At 32.1% G+C, this 18,205-nt stretch overlaps 2 protein-coding genes across 5 annotated transcripts in view; one reads left to right on the top strand and one right to left on the bottom strand.

Annotated features, from left to right (window-relative positions):
- The window catches only part of LOC145323958 (sorting nexin-13-like), a 79,361-nt gene that overhangs the window by 57,548 nt on the left and 3,608 nt on the right, over positions 1-18,205 (bottom strand). For all 4 annotated transcript variants that reach the window (XR_013881150.1, XR_013881149.1, XM_080166572.1 and 1 more), the window contains exons 2-11: positions 16,459-16,522; positions 15,127-15,185; positions 8,209-8,287; positions 7,700-7,741; positions 7,522-7,583; positions 7,152-7,249; positions 6,598-6,663; positions 1,365-1,423; positions 908-1,001; positions 150-224 (exon numbers count right to left, since the gene is read on the bottom strand). Coding sequence is in view for 2 of the 4 variants with exons in the window: in XM_080166572.1 (XP_080022698.1) it covers positions 150-224; positions 908-1,001; positions 1,365-1,423; positions 6,598-6,663; positions 7,152-7,249; positions 7,522-7,583; positions 7,700-7,741; positions 8,209-8,287; positions 15,127-15,185; positions 16,459-16,484 (660 nt within the window). In the remaining 2 variants the exon portion in view is untranslated. The remainder of the gene's footprint in view (positions 1-149; positions 225-907; positions 1,002-1,364; positions 1,424-6,597; positions 6,664-7,151; positions 7,250-7,521; positions 7,584-7,699; positions 7,742-8,208; positions 8,288-15,126; positions 15,186-16,458; positions 16,523-18,205) is intronic.
- LOC145324048 (uncharacterized) lies at positions 8,852-10,636 on the top strand. Its single transcript, XM_080166676.1, has 2 exons — positions 8,852-9,839; positions 10,018-10,636. Exons 1-2 carry the CDS (start codon positions 8,852-8,854, stop codon positions 10,023-10,025), a joined length of 996 nt encoding a protein of 331 aa, XP_080022802.1. The 3' UTR covers positions 10,026-10,636.

The following is an 18,205-nucleotide window of genomic DNA, read 5'->3' on the forward strand; positions in this document are numbered from 1 at the left end:
TCCCTGCATCTTATCACTGATATTTTATATACTGTTAGTTTGTTGTGAATGCGCCACTAGTAGATATAATTGTCCTAATATAATAATAAATTCGCTTTTCTTTGTTTAGACCCCAGAATTAAGGGCCATTAAATTAAAGTATTTCAAACCTGTAAATATTTGAGTTGGCTACTTTCATTATCAATACATACAGAATCTCTACATACAGTTCCCTCCATTTCAACCTAATTATAGTCATAATCAATCAATAAATTATAAGCTATTTGACAAAATCTATTAAAGTATAAATACTGATATTACAAAAGAAGATATTACAATTTTGACAATCCTTATACTAAAGTAACAGGATGTTTGTCTGTGTATCTGTGTGTCTGTACCGAGGGATCTCGCTAACCGCTAAACCGATCGGGTTCTCCTTAACAGGGTAGATTCTCATAGGTCCCGGGAAGGTTTTTAACCATTTTGGGGGAGGGTACCACCACCCTCCCAAGAGAAATCGCCCCTAAAAAATTTTTTTTTTACGTTCTCGATTTTAGAAAGAGAGTTCAACGCAAACATAAACGTCAAACGCAATATAGACATATTTTAAATATAAAAAAAAACATTTTAAGTGCCACTAGAGTCCTCTAGGGGCGTAGCCACTAGTTATTATCAATTTGACTTTCTACTAGGGCTAAATATGCTTAGCATACAATACTTTAGAATTGCACCCAAACGATCTTGATTCACCAAGCTACTACTGGGGGCCTAATGCTCAAATGGCCTTAAAAAAAAGGAAGGGTTTATTTATCTTGACTATAAAGAACCTAAGCTACTTTTTAATGTGTGCAATTTCGATTTTGTCAAGGTAGAATCACAAAAAAAACCTTAATATTTTTGTAAAGCAACATCGTTTGATAAATCCTACCTCTAGCTTGAAGAAAATAGTCTCCAAATCTGCAGATCTAGCCTCTCCCTCCAGGTTGGGAGATCTCATCTTATTTCTGGCCATTTTGAATAATCTAAATAAAAACACAAAATACTTAACCTAAAAATCAGAGGCAATAAACAGCAAATACTTTTTTATGTGAGTTTTAACAGTGACATTCAAAAGGGGGGGGGGGTGATGAGGTGACAGAGTGAAAGACCCATAAAACATATTTGGGGGTACCGAAGGCTAGACACCTTTAATTATATAAGATGCTCCCACCTCCCAACCCATTACAAAAATCATACCCACAAAATGGATTATTTTTAGGGTTTGTGGTATTTAAACCCCCCTAATTATAACCTCTGTATACCCCCACCCGCCTCCTTAAAAAACATGACAAAGTATTAACATATTGATAGACTTTTAGTGGAGTTTCTATACAAAATGATTGTACCTCAAGTGACTGGCAACATCATCTACAAGACTAGTGGTCAGGTATTCTACCCATTCTACCTAAAAATAGATACAAATAGATAAAATTAAAACCAGTTTTGTTTTTTTAGACCGAGAAGCCGAAGAGTAAGACCCAGGCTAACAAAACTGGTATCAATTTTATGACTCTTATTTTAATATTCGTGGAAAATTGTCTATAATATGATTCTACACAAGATTTTTCAGTATAGCTGAGAACCGATTCTTATCCAGCTGATATTAATCGGTTTCGAAGCCATACTGGAAAAAAGATGAAATAGATGTTACAAAATTTGAGGTTCTAAGGATTTTTTGGGTTGGGTGAATTGCCTAAAATAATGGGCTCTTCTCAATAAATAGCTATAATTCCAACGATATTAAAAGTAAAGTAACAGCAAAGCCGCTCCATTAACAAGATCTTGAATGGACAATTAGATTCTTTAACAATTTTAGAAAATAAAAATCATGTAAACAAAATATCAATTTCATGTTGTTAAAGTAAAATAATAGGAAAAATCTGGTCAAATGCAGGGATCTAGATAAGACAATGGCCGATAAATTGATGTATTGATGTACATCCATATTGATGATAAAACAAAATTACCCATTCTAGGCATTAGTGGTTGAAACGTAAGGATATTGAACATAATGTACCAAACAATCAAAATTTAATAAAAGTCACCAAGGTTTTTAAGTCAGCGAATAAGAAAACGTTAGAATAAAACTTTGTGGACCAGTGAATCAACAGATCAATGTCCCCTCTCTCCCTGGGTCAAATATCATGAAAAGGAAAACTGCATTTAATACTCCCCTCAAAATCAAAGTACTTAATATTTCAGATAAAGATCATAGTTGTGTACAAACAGATGAAGTATGAAATGTTGTACTGAAATTAAATATCATCTTGTCAACTTCAGTTCATTCATTTGAAATTTAATCAAGGCTTGTTTATATTGTAAATACTGTACAATTTACAGGAACATTGGAGGCAATTCACAGACTTATAAACTTTTATATCTTAATAGAAATCATATATTTTAAAAAAAGCAAATTGCATAGTTTTTAAAAGATTCCAAAGTAATAAAAGAAAGCGCTGAAAATTTGCAGTTCCAGCCATTAGCCTTTGTTGCTTATTTTGGTGAAATTACACACATTCGAGATGAAAAGATAACCTTTTTTTTTAAAACTCAACCACTTACTATATGATCTCTAATCCTTGACTAAAAAAAAGTAAGTACAAATGAGTTGTACTTGATCAAAGACAGATTTCCTAGAAGATAGAAAATTAATCAAAGTGGAATCTCAGAATAGTTAATTTGTTTGCATCATTTAATTGAATCTGTTCAGGATTAATTGCATTTAATCTAAATTAAATCATATTTCCAATGTTATTTTTCTATATTTACATTCTATTTTGAGAAATACAAATGTATTCATTTAAATAAATTCATAACACAACTTTTTGTGAGTTATAAAAATGCGCACTAGTTTATAATCAATAATTCCTGTTTTAACTTAAATTAAATGGTAAATAATCTATAATTTTTATTAAAAACGAAGCTTTTCTATAATTAAAGTCCTTGCGTCCATAATGAATAGCTTCTATTGTTAACTTGGGCATGTTAGAATTGTCCTATCGATTTCAAGCTTTGCATTGATTTTGAACTTTTTAACAAAAAAAAATTATGTGATATAATCATCCAATTGATCTGATTTTTGGAGTACTGATTCCTATTACAATAAGGTACAATATTATAAGCAAATCATCTTTAGAATCAAGTCTTATGTCAGTATGTCCTCAAACAGTATTTTGTAATAAAGAAGTTTTGCAATAAATTTATGTATAATTTTGTTAAAACTTGTAAATTTATATTTTGTATATTGAGTTCTGACACTCTACAAGAGTTAATGTTTATCTGTCATACCGTTTCAGAGTTTTGCTTTTATTGATGTTGTTGTAATAACTTTTCCCAAGATCAAAAGTATTTTTTTCATAACATTATCATCCTTGTTTTATTGAAAATATGCTGAAAACATAATTTCCAATATTAATAGTTTATTTCTCAATATATACAGTGTGTTTTTTTTATGAGAACTTTTTTGAAAGCAATTTTACCCCACTTATAGTTATCAGAATTTAATGATTAATGGCTTATTTTTTTCGTTTTTAAATGCAATTAATAGAACACCAAAAAAATATTGCAGTTTTTATTTAAAAAGTACAGTAAAATCTAAAATTCAAAACTTAGGTGTCAACATCTAAAAATGGTTTTAGCGCATTTTTCTTATGCCTAAATCTTCTACCCTTTGCAAGAAAAAATTAGATTTTCTGTAGTCGACTTTGGGGGGCCAGTACTCCCTTCCTGGTTGAGATATGACCTTTAAACTTTAATATGTTCTAGTACATATCCCTAATAGTATCTGTATACATTTTTAGCTCTATATCTCAACTTTGAAGTGTTTAGCAGCCATTCTTGCAAAAGGTTGAATATTTGTGTATAAGAAAAATGCGCTAAAACCATTTTTAGATGTTGACACCTAAGTTTTGAATTTAGATTTTACTGTACTTTTAAAATAAAAAATTGCAATATTTTGTTTGGTGTTCTATTAATTGCATTAAAAAACGAAGAAAATAAGCCATTAATCATTAAATTCTGATAACTATAAGTGGGGTAAAATTGCTTTCAAAAAAGTTCTCATAAAAAAAAACACACTGTATAATATAATCATGAATAACAGTACTCAATAAAATTTTTATATAAGAATTTTAAATAACTTTTTATATCCTTCATTAGACATTCACAATAAGCTTTAAAATAAACTTTAATAAAAGTTTAAGTACTATTGTTAACCTTAAAAAATAAAAAAATAATATAACATTCACAAATAGATGCAATACCTTTTTAGTTAAAATTTGAAATGAGGACAGTCTTGCCAATAATTTATTTACCCAATGTCCTTAATTTTGTATATGCACGCTTAATTTGATCATGGCTTTGCTATTGATAAAATAATATTGGTTTAATCAGTCTGGAATTTGGATAAACTATTTTTAATTTGTGCTACTAATTCCTATACTCTTTTATAGAGTTTTTCTTATCCAAGAGACACAATACTGTAAGTTTTAAACATTGTTTAAGTGATACTAATTTTGTTTCATTATAACTCTTTTTTACATATCATAATGATACTAAACTGCTTGTTTAAAACCTTGTTGTAAGTAGTTCAGTTTAAAAAAAAACTTTTTTATTAATTCTGCCTCATACATATCTTTTTCCAGAATAGATTATTTTGGTATAGTGGAAGTACTCTCCCCCAAAATATAACTATAATTGGGGAGCTATGAGAATCTTCATTGAAGCAGTAACCAAATCGGTTCAGCAGGTACACAATGAAAGACAGAAAGACATCATGTTACTTTTATATAAGGATTATTTAAAAATCTTATGATACATGAATCATGTTTTAACACTATAATCTAAAAATCTGATCGTTCATTATCATTATGATTAATCATGTTTTTGCAAAACCAATTTTTTTTAATAACAGAATATATTAACTGCAGAGTTACATTAAAAATCATTTCAACTCCCACATTTTTTTTTTAATACGAAGTAGAATTTGTTTGGAAAAATTGAGTTGTATCGAGTTCATTGGTGTATAAACTCATTCCACAACTCTTATTAATTAATCCCTTAGATTCACAAAACTTAAAAATGGAAAAGTTAGTGATTTTTAAGATTCTAGTATTTATAGCATCATCTGTAATGTTTTTCTATCAATTTAAAAACAGTATTCAAAATTTACTTCATTCAGTTATTGGAACAACTACAAGGACTTTTAAAAAAACTGACCTGAAAGTAAAACCACCTTTGATAACAATATGCCCTTTGGATCAATTTAATGAGACAAAAATGAAAAATCTAGGTTATGAATCAAGAGAAGACTTGTTGAGCGGCTTGAAGAAAGTTGACAACACAACACAACTGACTTGGGGATCTGACTTAAACAAAACATTTGATCAAACCATGGAAGAAGTTCTAAATTATTCTATTAAAGATATGTCAGACCTACATGTAGAAGAGATAGTGGATGGAAATCCAATCCCTGATTCTTATAATAAGCAACTGAGGAGAAAGTTTTACATAGGCTTCTTAGGATACTGCTGGGAGCTGCAAGTGTATAATATTTCAACACTTATATCAATTTACATGAACTCATCAACTGGAAGGGATTTTGAGGTATTTGTGACAATCAAAGATTTGAATACTTTTTATTCAATTGACACTGATTCTAATACAGGCCTACTGATGATGAGTGATAAGAAATTTCAAACATGGTATCAGATTCAAATGAAAATATTTTCTGACAAAGATCCCAAAGATACTGAAAAGTGTGAGGATTATAGGAATAATCAGTTTGAGAAGTGCATTGATGGAAAAATACAATCGTATGTGAAGCCTATCATAGGCTGTAATCCACCATGGTTTTCAACCCAGGATACCTGCAGACATACCAATAAAACTCTGGGGCACAAAACAAAAGAAAAGTATGAGAAAAAAATACCACCATTGTTATTCAGAAATAGTAAACTTGAAAAATCATGCACAAAGTCATGTGTTAGATATGAATTTGATGTCAGAATCAAGGCTTACATAACTGATATGCAGCACGCTGTACTGATCAGCTTTCTTGATAATGTACCGTACACTCAGAAATATTTGACTTATGACTTTTCCAATTTCTTGATTGACATTGGTAGCAGTCTTGGCTTGTGGTTTGGTGTTTCAGTTTTTGGACTCACAGACATTGGAATTCTGGTTATAAACTTTATCAAAAGAACAGATAAGAAAACAATCTTGAGAAAAGTGAAAAGAATGAGAAGAAAGGTAAAAAAACTTGGAAATAAACTTAAAGGAAATAATCTAAAGTAGTATTATTGTGACTTGACAGCTACGCAATCTTGTCATGCTTTTATTTCTGAAATTAATGTTATACCTTTTATTTTAAATGTTTAAAAAAATAATCTATATGATTATAATGGTTGTAAAACGCAGTTTTGTGTGTTATTATATATTATTGTGTATTTTTTGCAATAAAACCAATTTTATTTAATACTTTTATGTAGTACTCACATTGAAATGTTGTATATTATTATTAATCTTTAAAACCGTCTCAGTAAGACTTAAAAATCCTTTGAAAAAAAAATAGTTTACCTTCCCCATTCTATCAGCCAAGATGGTTATGCATCTATTCAAACATCCACGAATACAGTTTGGAAACTGAAAGAAAATAAATTGCAATATATCCTACAGGGTGTCTTTTTTAATAGGACAAATATTGCTTAATTTGACCCACTTGCCATTAACAGAAGTTAATAAACTATATCCAAATTTCTTAATTGGGTTGGGGAGTTTTGTTTAAGAAAAAACTCCCCAACCCAATAAAGAAATTAAGATATAGATTATTAACTTCTGTCAATGGTAAATGGGTCAAATTAAGCAATATTTTTGTCCTATTAAAAAAAACACCCTGTATTATATGAAATAGTAAGTTTTTTGTGTCTGTCTGATACAATCCCACTTTGCTGATAAAGTTCTTTATCTTGAGAAAACTTTAATTAACCCTTGATATGGTTTTTTTCCTTCTAAATCTATGTAAGTCTTGGGATTGTTTCAGGTCAATTTTATGTCCAATTTGAATTCAAAGACACTAGGACGAAGCTAAGCATTAATAACTAACAAAATATTCTAATATTTTTTTTACATACCTTATCAGAAGATGCAATCTTGTTATACCAGGACAAAACATAATCTCGTATCACATAATCAACTATTTCTACTAAGGGTGCGTCAACTGCTTCAGAACCTATATTCAAAATATATTAGACACTGCGCATGTTGTTTATTTTGGTCAAAATAAGAAAAGTTGCCTTAGTTCCAGTACCCAAAGTCCAAGACAGCCAAGAAAATTAATTTTAGATCTATTGTCCCATCCTTTTATCCCTGATCCCAAATACTATCCCTTTAGAAATTAGATAAATTTTTGAACATTTCTATACAAGATTTATCATGAAAAAAAGCCCCAAACTAAAATTTTAAAGAAAAAATCTAAATGAACATGTCTTGAATAGCAAATACCTGTTAGTTGTGTGCTTGGTTTCTTGTTAGGTGGCTCCAAGGGTCGTAGATTTAAGCTTGGTCTACAATAGCAATTTATAATTTAGGTAAGTACACACGAAATATATGTTATAACATGCCAGACTTATGACTATAATAAAATAACATTAATTCAAACAAATTGCAAAACAAAACTTACCTTAATACTTGAATTCTTGTGCATTTCATACTTTCATCAACCCTGATAATAATCATCAAAATAAACACTTTTGTATTTTCTATTTATTGAAAAATAATAGAAGAACGTAGGTATGTATGATTTTTTTATATAATCTTAGATTTTAAAATATAGGACAAAAGAAGTAGATTTTTCTGTCCAATTCTTGGATGATAATATCTACCGTATATGCCTTGTAAATTTGAGAGAAAATAAGGAAGATGCAATTTAGTTTATTAGCCATTGACCCTATTAATAAAGGGGGATGTGCTATTAAGTAGTTTTTGGAAGGGAGGGGGGACGGGGGGTTACTAGACAAGAGCTAATTTCAAACTTAACTGCATAATTCCTCCACCGTGGAAGAAGCTTTATAGTAAAAGTGGGAAGTTAGCTTCCTATAGCTCTGCTCTGCTTATAATCGAGTACTCCCGCCCCCACCCCCCTTTGCCAAAACTACTGAACAGTTGATCCAACAGATTTAAATACTTTACCTGCCCGAGTACAGAGCGAGAAGAAAGGCTACAATAGCAGAGAGAATGAACAAAACAGCCAGCACTAATAATCTGATCATTCCTGTTGCCAAGTTAAACATTCTTTACTATGGCTTCATAATTAAATTATTAGGAATTCTTTCATAAAAGCTTGATGTACTTCTTTGTAAATAGTTAAAAATATTAAATTAATCTTTATAAATGTTAGAAATAGTTTTACAACAATTAAGAATTACTTTAGTTATCGTGACATAAGTTTTATGTGTTTTATTTGTTTTAGACAATTCCAACGACAAGCTATATCCAGCTGGAGAAGTGTTTTATGAAGATTTTAATACTACTGTGATTGTCAATATTGTTAGCTATTTAAATGATCTTTGTGATGAATATTACACAGTGATCTATTTCATGAACATTACAAAGTCATGTCTCTTCAGATTAAATAATGGTCCGGGCTTAGTGCTTCTGGGTGTGTCTGATCTTAAAGTTATCCAGGACTGGAGGTGGGCCAGGTGCGCAGCCGCGGCCAGGCAGCGCCCGCCCCAAACTCGTGGAGGCTTGGACAGAAATCTACCTGTACCTAAACCAGGTGAGAATTGATTAATCTTACGTGGTGACAGCTGGAACGACCCAAACCCTTAAAATGGCTGCTAAGGTTCCCTATCCCCGTCAATTATCAAACCGAGAAACTTTGGACACCCTTACACATTGGAAGAGCCATGTCAGAAATTATTTTCGAAGGGATGAGTCCTTGAAAGAGTTTTTTTCGAGGACAGCTACATGGAATCCGTTAGTACCTAATTTTGGTTTCACAGGGGACGAGGCTGATGTCAAGGCAGACAGTCTTGAGTCTTTATTAGACACTATTTCTGGGTTTTTACCTGGCCCATATATTACAACACAAATAACTAAACAAACTAAATGTATTGATGATGTATTCAGGCTAATCTGGCGTCATTATGATGTGGATCCTTCACCGTCAACATTTCTAGATTTTAATTCTATTAGCCTGGAGAAAGAAGAAAGATATATAGATCTTTATTACAGACTGCTCTACCATGCTGAACAACATCAAGTTAAATCAGGTGATACTGTAGAGGGTGAAGTCATTACATGTTCTGAAATTATTACCCATTCCCATAAAAATTTGATTGCGATGAATTGGTTAAACAAAATTAATCCAAATCTTGTTAACATTGTCAAACTGGAGAAGTCAAAAGAATTAAAAAATGGTCAGCAGTTGCACACTTTAGTGCATGATATTAGTAAGAACGTTGATGAGTGGTTGCGTAGACATGGTTATAGTAAAAATGAGTCTGAAACACAAGTAAGAAATATGCAGTGGGAGGGCAATTATTCCCCCAGAGGCACTACCCGAGGCAGAGGCTTCTCTAGGGCCAGAGGCCGTGGTTACAATGGCCGTCCTAGTGTAAACAAATTTTGCCCTGGCTGCAACTACCTTGCTAAAGAACTTCATTTAAATGTTGATTACGCCCATTTTCCATCCCAATGTCCACGGAAACGGTCTGTGTTAAGGTTGTTAAAACTTGAAGAACATCACCTGGACGAGGAACATGAGGATGAACACCATGAGGATCCTGTGGAGGAAGAACAACCTCCTGTGGATGAAGGTAATGTTTCTTTACAATTAGAGCAAAGTAGTAATATGATACAAATTTGGAAATCTAAATCTCCTACTTTACAAGCCTATATTAATGATAAAGAAGTGTCCGCCATAATTGATGAAGGTAGCGAAATTTCTGCCATAAATGACAAAATCCAAACTAATTTAAATATTCCTTTATCTAGAAGTGTAGAGAATGCTAAAGCTGCTGGTTCACAAAATCTTCCCATTATTGGTGAAACAACTAATGATGTAAATTTGGTTGTACCTACAGTTACTGGTCACAATACTGAATGGAACCTTGGCCAGTGTCTAGTGGTTAAAGACTTAGGTGTTGACGTCATCATTGGAGAACCAGCCAAAATCCACAACAACATTACAACACATCCTACACTTCAACAGGCAACTTCAATCGGCTTGGATTGTAAAGAAAATATTGTACCTTATTCTAGTAATAGTAGCAATTCAATATCTTGTGTAAATAATATTTCTACTAAAGCAACTGTTTATCCAAATCAAATGTTATTTGTTAATGTTCCTTCTGAATTCAAAGATTGTAAACAAATAGTCGTTGAGCCCAATGAACAATCATCTTTTCCTCATCCAGCAATTTATGATGTCAAAAATGTGAGAGTTATGCTTACAAACAAAAATAATTTTGCCGTTAATATGGATGAAGAAACACCATTGTTTTTTACAAGTCTGCGTAAAATTTATGATATAAATAATGATTCCATGAAGCAATTTGAATACTCTCCATCATTTTCTGAAGATGTTTCTAGCTTTGAAAATGTTAAGATTGATCCAGATAATATTTTAACCAAAGAATGGAAATCTGTTTTTAAAAATGTTTTATCCAATTTTACAGATATTATAACAGATGTACCTGGCAGATACAATGGAGCCTATGGACAAGTCACATGTTCCCTCACACTCACAGGTACATTACCTCCATCTATTAAACCAAGAATTCCTAATTATCCAGATGAAAAACTTCGTATTTTAGCTGATTTAATGGATAAAATGGAAAAATGGGGTGTTCTTGTAAAACCTGAAAATATTGGCGTTATTCCCACACATATTCATCCATGTTTGTTGGTCCCCAAAGAAAATGGCACTTTTCGACTAGTTACAGATTTTAGAAGCATACAAAATAAAATACTTCAACTTCCCTGTGTTATGCCAACGGTTGCAGATGCAATGAAAGATTTAGCCTCTAGTAATTTTCATATTGAATTAGACTTTTCTAGTTATTATTGGCAAATGGCCATTCCGCGGGAGGATTCGGAAAAATTGGCGGTTATGCATCCATATGGTGGTCTGAGAGTATACACTGTGTTGCCCCAGGGCCTTCGGAACTCTGCAGAATGGGGCTCAGAAATTTTGGCACGGATTTATGGGGATATGATCAAGGAAAAAAAATGCACGCGGATAGCAGACCAGGTATATATTCTTGGTAACTCTTTAGCGGAATTGAATGGACACCTAAAAGAAGTCTTAACAAGAGCGAGAAAAGCAGGTCTTACTTTTAAACCTTCTAAAGTAGTCATTTGTCCAAAAACAACAGTCATTTTGGGATGGAAGAAAATTGACAATGAATGGTTTCCCACTGAACATGTTCTTTCTCCCCTCTCTTTGGCAGAACCCCCCTCGACGGTAAAAAAAATGAGGGGATGGTTGGGTTCTTACAGACAGATTTCCAAAACAATCCCTAATCATGCTTCTGTTTTACAGTGTTTTGAGAAAATGGTTGGTGGAAAAAATTCTAGAGATAGAATTGAATGGTCTCCTGAACTGTTAAAAAAATTTGATTCTGCAAAATTGTCAATTTCAACAGCTAAACCCATTTGTTTTCCTAGGCCGACAGACAGCTTACAGATTTTCTCAGATTGGAGCCAAGATTGTGACGCAGTTGGAGGAAGATTGGTTATCCAGAGGTGTGTACAAGGTAAGAAAATTTCTCTTAATGGGGGAGAATTTTCATGTCGTCTGAAAGGGGCCCAAAGTAAGTGGACACCATGTGAAAAGGAATGTTTGGCTATCAAACTCTTGATTCAACATTTTCAGCCGTTTATAAGGGAAAACAAAAACATTACGACCATTTTTACTGATAATCTGGTAACTGTACATGCCTGGAATGCTATTCAATTGGGAAAAATTTCATCTTCATCCCGTGTAGCTTCTTTTATTTCTACATTGTGTGAAAATAACGTCCACATCACACATATCCCTGGCAATAAAACTCCAGCAGCAGATTATAATTCGAGACATCCCACAGAATGTAGTGACACAAAATGTCAAATTTGCGGTTTTATCAAAAAAGAAGTTGACACCCATGATATTTTCAAAATTACGGACATTGAATCTGCGCCGTTACATCAAAGATCTGCGTGGCTAGATTTACAGAAAAAGGATCCAACACATATCATACTTTATAAATTGATAACTACTGGACAGGCCCCGGAAAAAAAGTCGAAAGATAAATCTGTGAAACTTCTACACAATCTGTTTAAAAGAGGTTTATTATTTGTTGCAAAAGATGGTCTTATACAAGTTAAACAGCCAGATTTAATTCATGATATCAATTACAATGCTATATCTGTACCAGTCGCATATTGTTCATCATTAGTACAATCTCTACATTTAAAGTTGAATCATCCTTCATCTTATCAACTAAATAAAATAATGTCAAGACAATTTTATTGTCCAGGGTTGCCAACAATTATTAATGAAATTTCCGCAAATTGTAACATTTGTATCAGATTGAAAACCTTGCCAAAAGAAATACGAGAATTTTCTACTTCACCAACAGAATGTTTTGGAAAGCATTTTTCAGCAGATGTTATGATTGAAAAAGGTCAGAAAATACTTGTATGTAGAGAGAAATTATCACAGTTTACTCTAACTAAAATAATTTCAGATGAAACAGCCGAGAATCTAGAAGCAGCTTTAATTTCCTTGATTTCTGACTATGTTCCAGATACTGGATGTATTGTTCAAGTGGATGCAGCAACAGGTTTCCAAGCACTGGCGGACGGCAAATCAAAATTTCTTGGTAAGCTAAAAATTTCTTTAGATATTGGCAGAATAAATAATCGTCAAAAAAATCCGGTGGCGGAAAATACAATTAAAGAAATCAGAAAAGAATGGCTTCGTTTCAAACCTAATGGCGATTTATTGAATGACTCTGAACTGGCGATTATTACATCCATTATTAATTCAAGAATTAGATCTAATGGTTTGGCCCCTAAAGAAGTTTTACTCAAACGTTCTATCCATGATCATAAACCAATTTCAATTGATGATTCACATGAAAGTTTAGCCCAATTTGAACGCAGAACATTAGCCAATGAAAAGATTGCTTTAAAAGACAGTTTAAAATTAAACAAAGTAGTGGAGAATGTCAATGTTGGTGACCTCATATTTTTAAAAAATGACCTTTCAAAATCACGGGCCAGAGAAGAATATATAGTAATAAAAAAATATTCCAAAAATCACGAAACCTTCCTTTTATTAAGAAAAAGTCAAAAACAATTCCGAAACAAAGATTATTTGGTAAAATTGTCTGAAGTGATTCTTGCCCCAATGAATATAAATTCTAAAACTGTTGCTGCTGACGATGATGATTTAGATTCTTTCCATGGTTTCCACGAAGATTTAAGTTTGGAGAAGAGAGACAAGATAAAAAAAACTATTGAATCCATGGAAAAAAGTTGTCCTGCTACAAATAACAGAGGTAGGCCTAAAGTTTTGTATCCAGATTTTCTTAAACCTTTACCTCAGGATGTAATTGTGGATGAAAGTGATGAAAGGTTGTGTGGCTTCTCTACAGAGGAGGTAAATCAAGCTATTAAAAGGGGTGAAGTGTTAAACAAAACTGTTGAAAATATCGAAAATTATGAAGACATTGTTGCAGAAAATATTCAAAGGCAGGAGTTAAAAAAAAATAAACTTGAAGCAATTATTAAAAACTTAGAAGCTGATGTAGATTATGATTCAGATGATGATATTGAGCAATGCCAGGGTTTTACAGATGCTGAAGTTTTAGCTTTGTCACATAAATTGAAAAAAATGAAGGATAGCCATAATATCAATGCAATTAATTGTAAAAAAAACATATGTTTATATGGATGGAATCAACAGGAGTGGCTCAATTTAATCGAATTGGAAGGAGAGTATGATTTAAAAGATTTCAATAAATCAAATCAAAATCTAAGTAGTTTTTTACCCAACTATGAAGCTATGAATTTATCAATCGATGAATATCATGAAAATAACAAAGATGCTCTAACGTTTGATGATTCAGAATTTCTTTCTTGTACTGAAGAAGAAACACCAACACAGAAACTAAAGAAAAGGTCAGAAACAGATCCATATCTTCTTGATTATATTTCTGTCGTGACTAGTAGTGAATCTGAATCTGAGTTTGATTGTACCAAATTATTACAAAGTTCATCACCAATAAGTTGGAGCCCTCAAAAAATACAGTGTGATAAGGTTCAGAACCTTGAAAGTGTGCTTGAAAATATCCATGAAAATCATGTAGAATTTCAAAAAATAGAACAAGGACGAGTATATCCCATGGAAACAGTACTTGAAGCCGTCCATAATCCAAGCCAAGCACACACTCATGCCCGTAGGACCAAAAAGAGACATGACTATAATATAGCTAACAAAAAAGGTTTTAGTGAAAAATAAAGGAGGAGAAGAGAAAGAGGAATCACGTGACATAAGTTTTATGTGTTTTATTTGTTTTAGACAATTCCAACGACAAGCTATATCCAGCTGGAGAAGTGTTTTATGAAGATTTTAATACTACTGTGATTGTCAATATTGTTAGCTATTTAAATGATCTTTGTGATGAATATTACACAGTGATCTATTTCATGAACATTACAAAGTCATGTCTCTTCAGATTAAATAATGGTCCGGGCTTAGTGCTTCTGGGTGTGTCTGATCTTAAAGTTATCCAGGACTGGAGGTGGGCCAGGTGCGCAGCCGCGGCCAGGCAGCGCCCGCCCCAAACTCGTGAAGGCTTGGACAGAAATCTACCTGTACCTAAACCAGGTGAGAATTGATTAATCTTACGTATATTAAAATTAGTTTTCATGAAAAATAAATTTCTTTCCCTCTTGTCCCTTGCACTCTCTCTTTCTTTCGCCAATTTATATGGCAAAATACGGAAAAATATACACATCTGCTAGAGGTAAATAAACTTTTTTTTCAAGTGCAGCCTCAAAATTTGAAAATGACTTGAACCCCTGAATAATCTAACTATCTAAGTAAAGAAGTTTTTCCTATGACTCCAAGATTGAAAGCCACAAGAAGGACCACCGCTCCTCCTGCTAGGTAGCTAAAATAAATAATTCTGTTAGCTAGGTACCTTTAATTAATATAATTTTAGAATAGGTACCTAGTAAATAAACAGATTTTTGATTAGTTTTAACAACAGGCTAAAGTTAAAGTTATAGTTGGTAGGTATATGGTTCTAAATGCCACAAAAAGTCATTTAAAAGGGGACTATCCACGAACAAGAGCACGTGATTCTAAGTACCTTCTGGCATTGATCCTAAGTATTTTCTTTCAGAATATGATAGGTCACTATCAATTAATATATTGACGAGAAAATTTGTATTTCACCACTTCAAGTTGAAGAAAAGTAAAAAAATGTCCAGCATTTTTTGTCAAAATTTTATCAAACGTTTTGCATTGTTCGGGGTGTCTTTAATTATCTATGTTGTCAAATGATAAAAATAAAAAAAGTTAAAAGCACATTTACTATATCATAATCTCATATGTATGTTTAAATTAATGCTAATATGGATTAATTTACAATCTATATAACACGAGTATTCGCATATGTATCATCATATATCCATTTTATTAAAAGAATTAGCTTCATAAAAGTTTTCAAAATCAATTAAAATACTTAAAAAAAAAAACATGGTGAAACATAAATTTTCTCATCAATACATCAATGATATATGGTGACCTATTATATTCTGAAAGAAAATACTTAGGATCAATGCTGGAAGGTACTTAGAATCATGTGCTCTCGTTCGTGGATAGTTCCCTTTACCATTTATAAATAGTTTAGTGCCTAGCAAATGGATTACATTTACAAAAACATTCTCTAATTCGTTTACTTAAAATCTTTTGTTACTTTAAAGAAATCATTAGCTTGATTGGTTGGGTTCAGCTAGTAGTGTCCAAATCTTTATCTTAAGAAGGGGTTATTTTGTTTATCATCATTAGAGACTGGAAAATATTTAATCTTTATTGTCTTATTTAAAATCTATCATTTCATTGGATGTTTTAAAAGATACGACTCTACCTGGGAGGGACATTGAGCTATTTATTCTACTTGTCCCTAAAGAATTATACCCAAATTATAAAATTTGTTATTCGTAGGCTAACAAATTGGGTACTTTTATTGATTTTAGACTGGTTGGTTTGTTAAGTTGAGTATTTTAAAGTTTTAACCACTAATAGTAACTTACAGAAAGGTTAATTGGAGATGTACATCAATTTATCGGCCGTTGTCTTATCCCTCTAGATCTTTGCTATCTATACATATCGTCAAAACAATAACTGTTCACAAACATTTGTAAAAATCTAAATTAAACCTGTAGTTGATATTTTCTTCTTGCATTTTGATATTTTTTGAGAACTATTGGTGTCAAAATAATCCTAAAAAACATAAAAAATATTTTCGATTGCAGTCTACATTGGAGACGACCCGTCCGTTAGTATCTTTGCTCTTATCATCAATTTAGGTATGTTAAAATAATCCCATTAATTTCAAAGTGTAATTTGGAAAGCGTAGCAACTCTATGATTATTACTAGATAGTCTGTACATCCATCTTAAAAGATTAAGAATTTTTTTGCTTTTTTGGAACAATTTTATTTAACTTTTGTTGGGGGTCTAATTCCGGTCACTCGACCAACTTTTTTAAAGCCGTTTTTTAACGGTGTTCTAAACGTTTGCGAGAGATCTTCAGAAAAGCAAAGTTGTAGTTTATTGCTTATACTTTCATTTCTTACTTCAGCAAATTTTTGTCAGATCACTCCTTCTATGATTTTTTTGCCCTCAAAAAGTTGCAAAAAATTTGCAAAACAATTTTTCAAAATAGGCCATGTTCAATCTAAAATTGTGAAAAAATGGTAAGTCCTATTGACCCCCGGGTTTTTGTAAAATGAAAGATATGGCATTCATTTATCGTTTGCAATTGGAGGCTTTGTTCTAACTTGATTTTTTCATAATTTTTTTTTCGTCTCAAAAAAAGGGTCTATTCCGGTCACTTTTTTTACTTTTTTTATTACTGTATTTATAACTGTATAATACCCTAATGTTTAATTTAGGTGATCTGGAAGCATAAACAACCTAAATGCATGACCTAAGCTTTAATCATTGCCTTGCCTGTTGTGTGATGTACATTACTAGTCATTTTACTGCTTGTATTATGTCATGTTTTGTTGCCTAAGCTTTTCAATTTGTAAAGACATTAAAAATTTTTCAGACACATTTTTATAGTAATGGGAAGAGTATATCACCCAAAGGAATGCCTTAAATATTTGCCTGAAGATGTATCAGCTGCATTGGCTCATGTAAGAAGGGGTATGTCTATTAGAAAGACCGCTAGAAGATTTAAAATTCCATATGAAACCCTTGCATCTTTTTCGTATAAGAGGGTGTTCGCGATTTTTGCGCGGTTTGGATTTTTTATGTCAAATCGGCTAGGATTAAGCTAGAAAGGTGTTTAAGGTGTCTATAGAAAGCTCTTTGCATGACCTAACAAAAACTCCCCAGGATATGGGTTCTATCTCCAAGATTTAGAGTACATATTCAAGATTTTGCATTTTCAAAATTCCTGTTGCATAAAATGTGTTGAAATATTAGAGTTAGACCCCACATCATTTCGAGTTAATTGTCAGGCATGTAATTTTGCATCTTTAGACACCTTAACCACCCTTGTAGGTCAATCCTAGCCAATTTGAGACAAGAAAAAATGTATAAAAAACTGCTGTCATAACTGGCAGGATTTTTAAAATTAAAAATTTTTTGGGAAAAAATCACTTTTTTCAAGAAATTCCAAGACCTGCGAATCAGAAATTGCCTCTAATTTATGTATAAAGCTTAAAAAACCTAATCATATAATAAAAAGTATGATTTTTTAAAAAAAGTTTGCATGAAAAAAATCGATGTTTTTTTTTGCGATTTTACCGACTTTTTTAAAATGGGCAAAATGTGGTCAAAAAATTGTCTGATCTGCATGCGACTAGTACCGTTAAAAGCTAATGACCTCAGCTTTCTACTCATAGTTTAAAATGTTAAAAAAAAATATTTTAAGGGGGAGTTCCACCCCCCCAAA

The sequence above is a fragment of the Acartia tonsa genome, chromosome 7 (genome assembly GCF_053477335.1).
Source record: "Acartia tonsa isolate MP-2025a chromosome 7, ASM5347733v1, whole genome shotgun sequence".
In the NCBI taxonomy this organism is placed as follows: domain Eukaryota; kingdom Metazoa; phylum Arthropoda; class Copepoda; order Calanoida; family Acartiidae; genus Acartia; species Acartia tonsa.

Coding starts and splice junctions, on each gene's coding strand:
- LOC145324048 (XM_080166676.1), top strand. CDS start 8,852: ATGGCTGCTAAGGTTCCCTATCCCCGTCAATTATCAAACCGAGAAACT.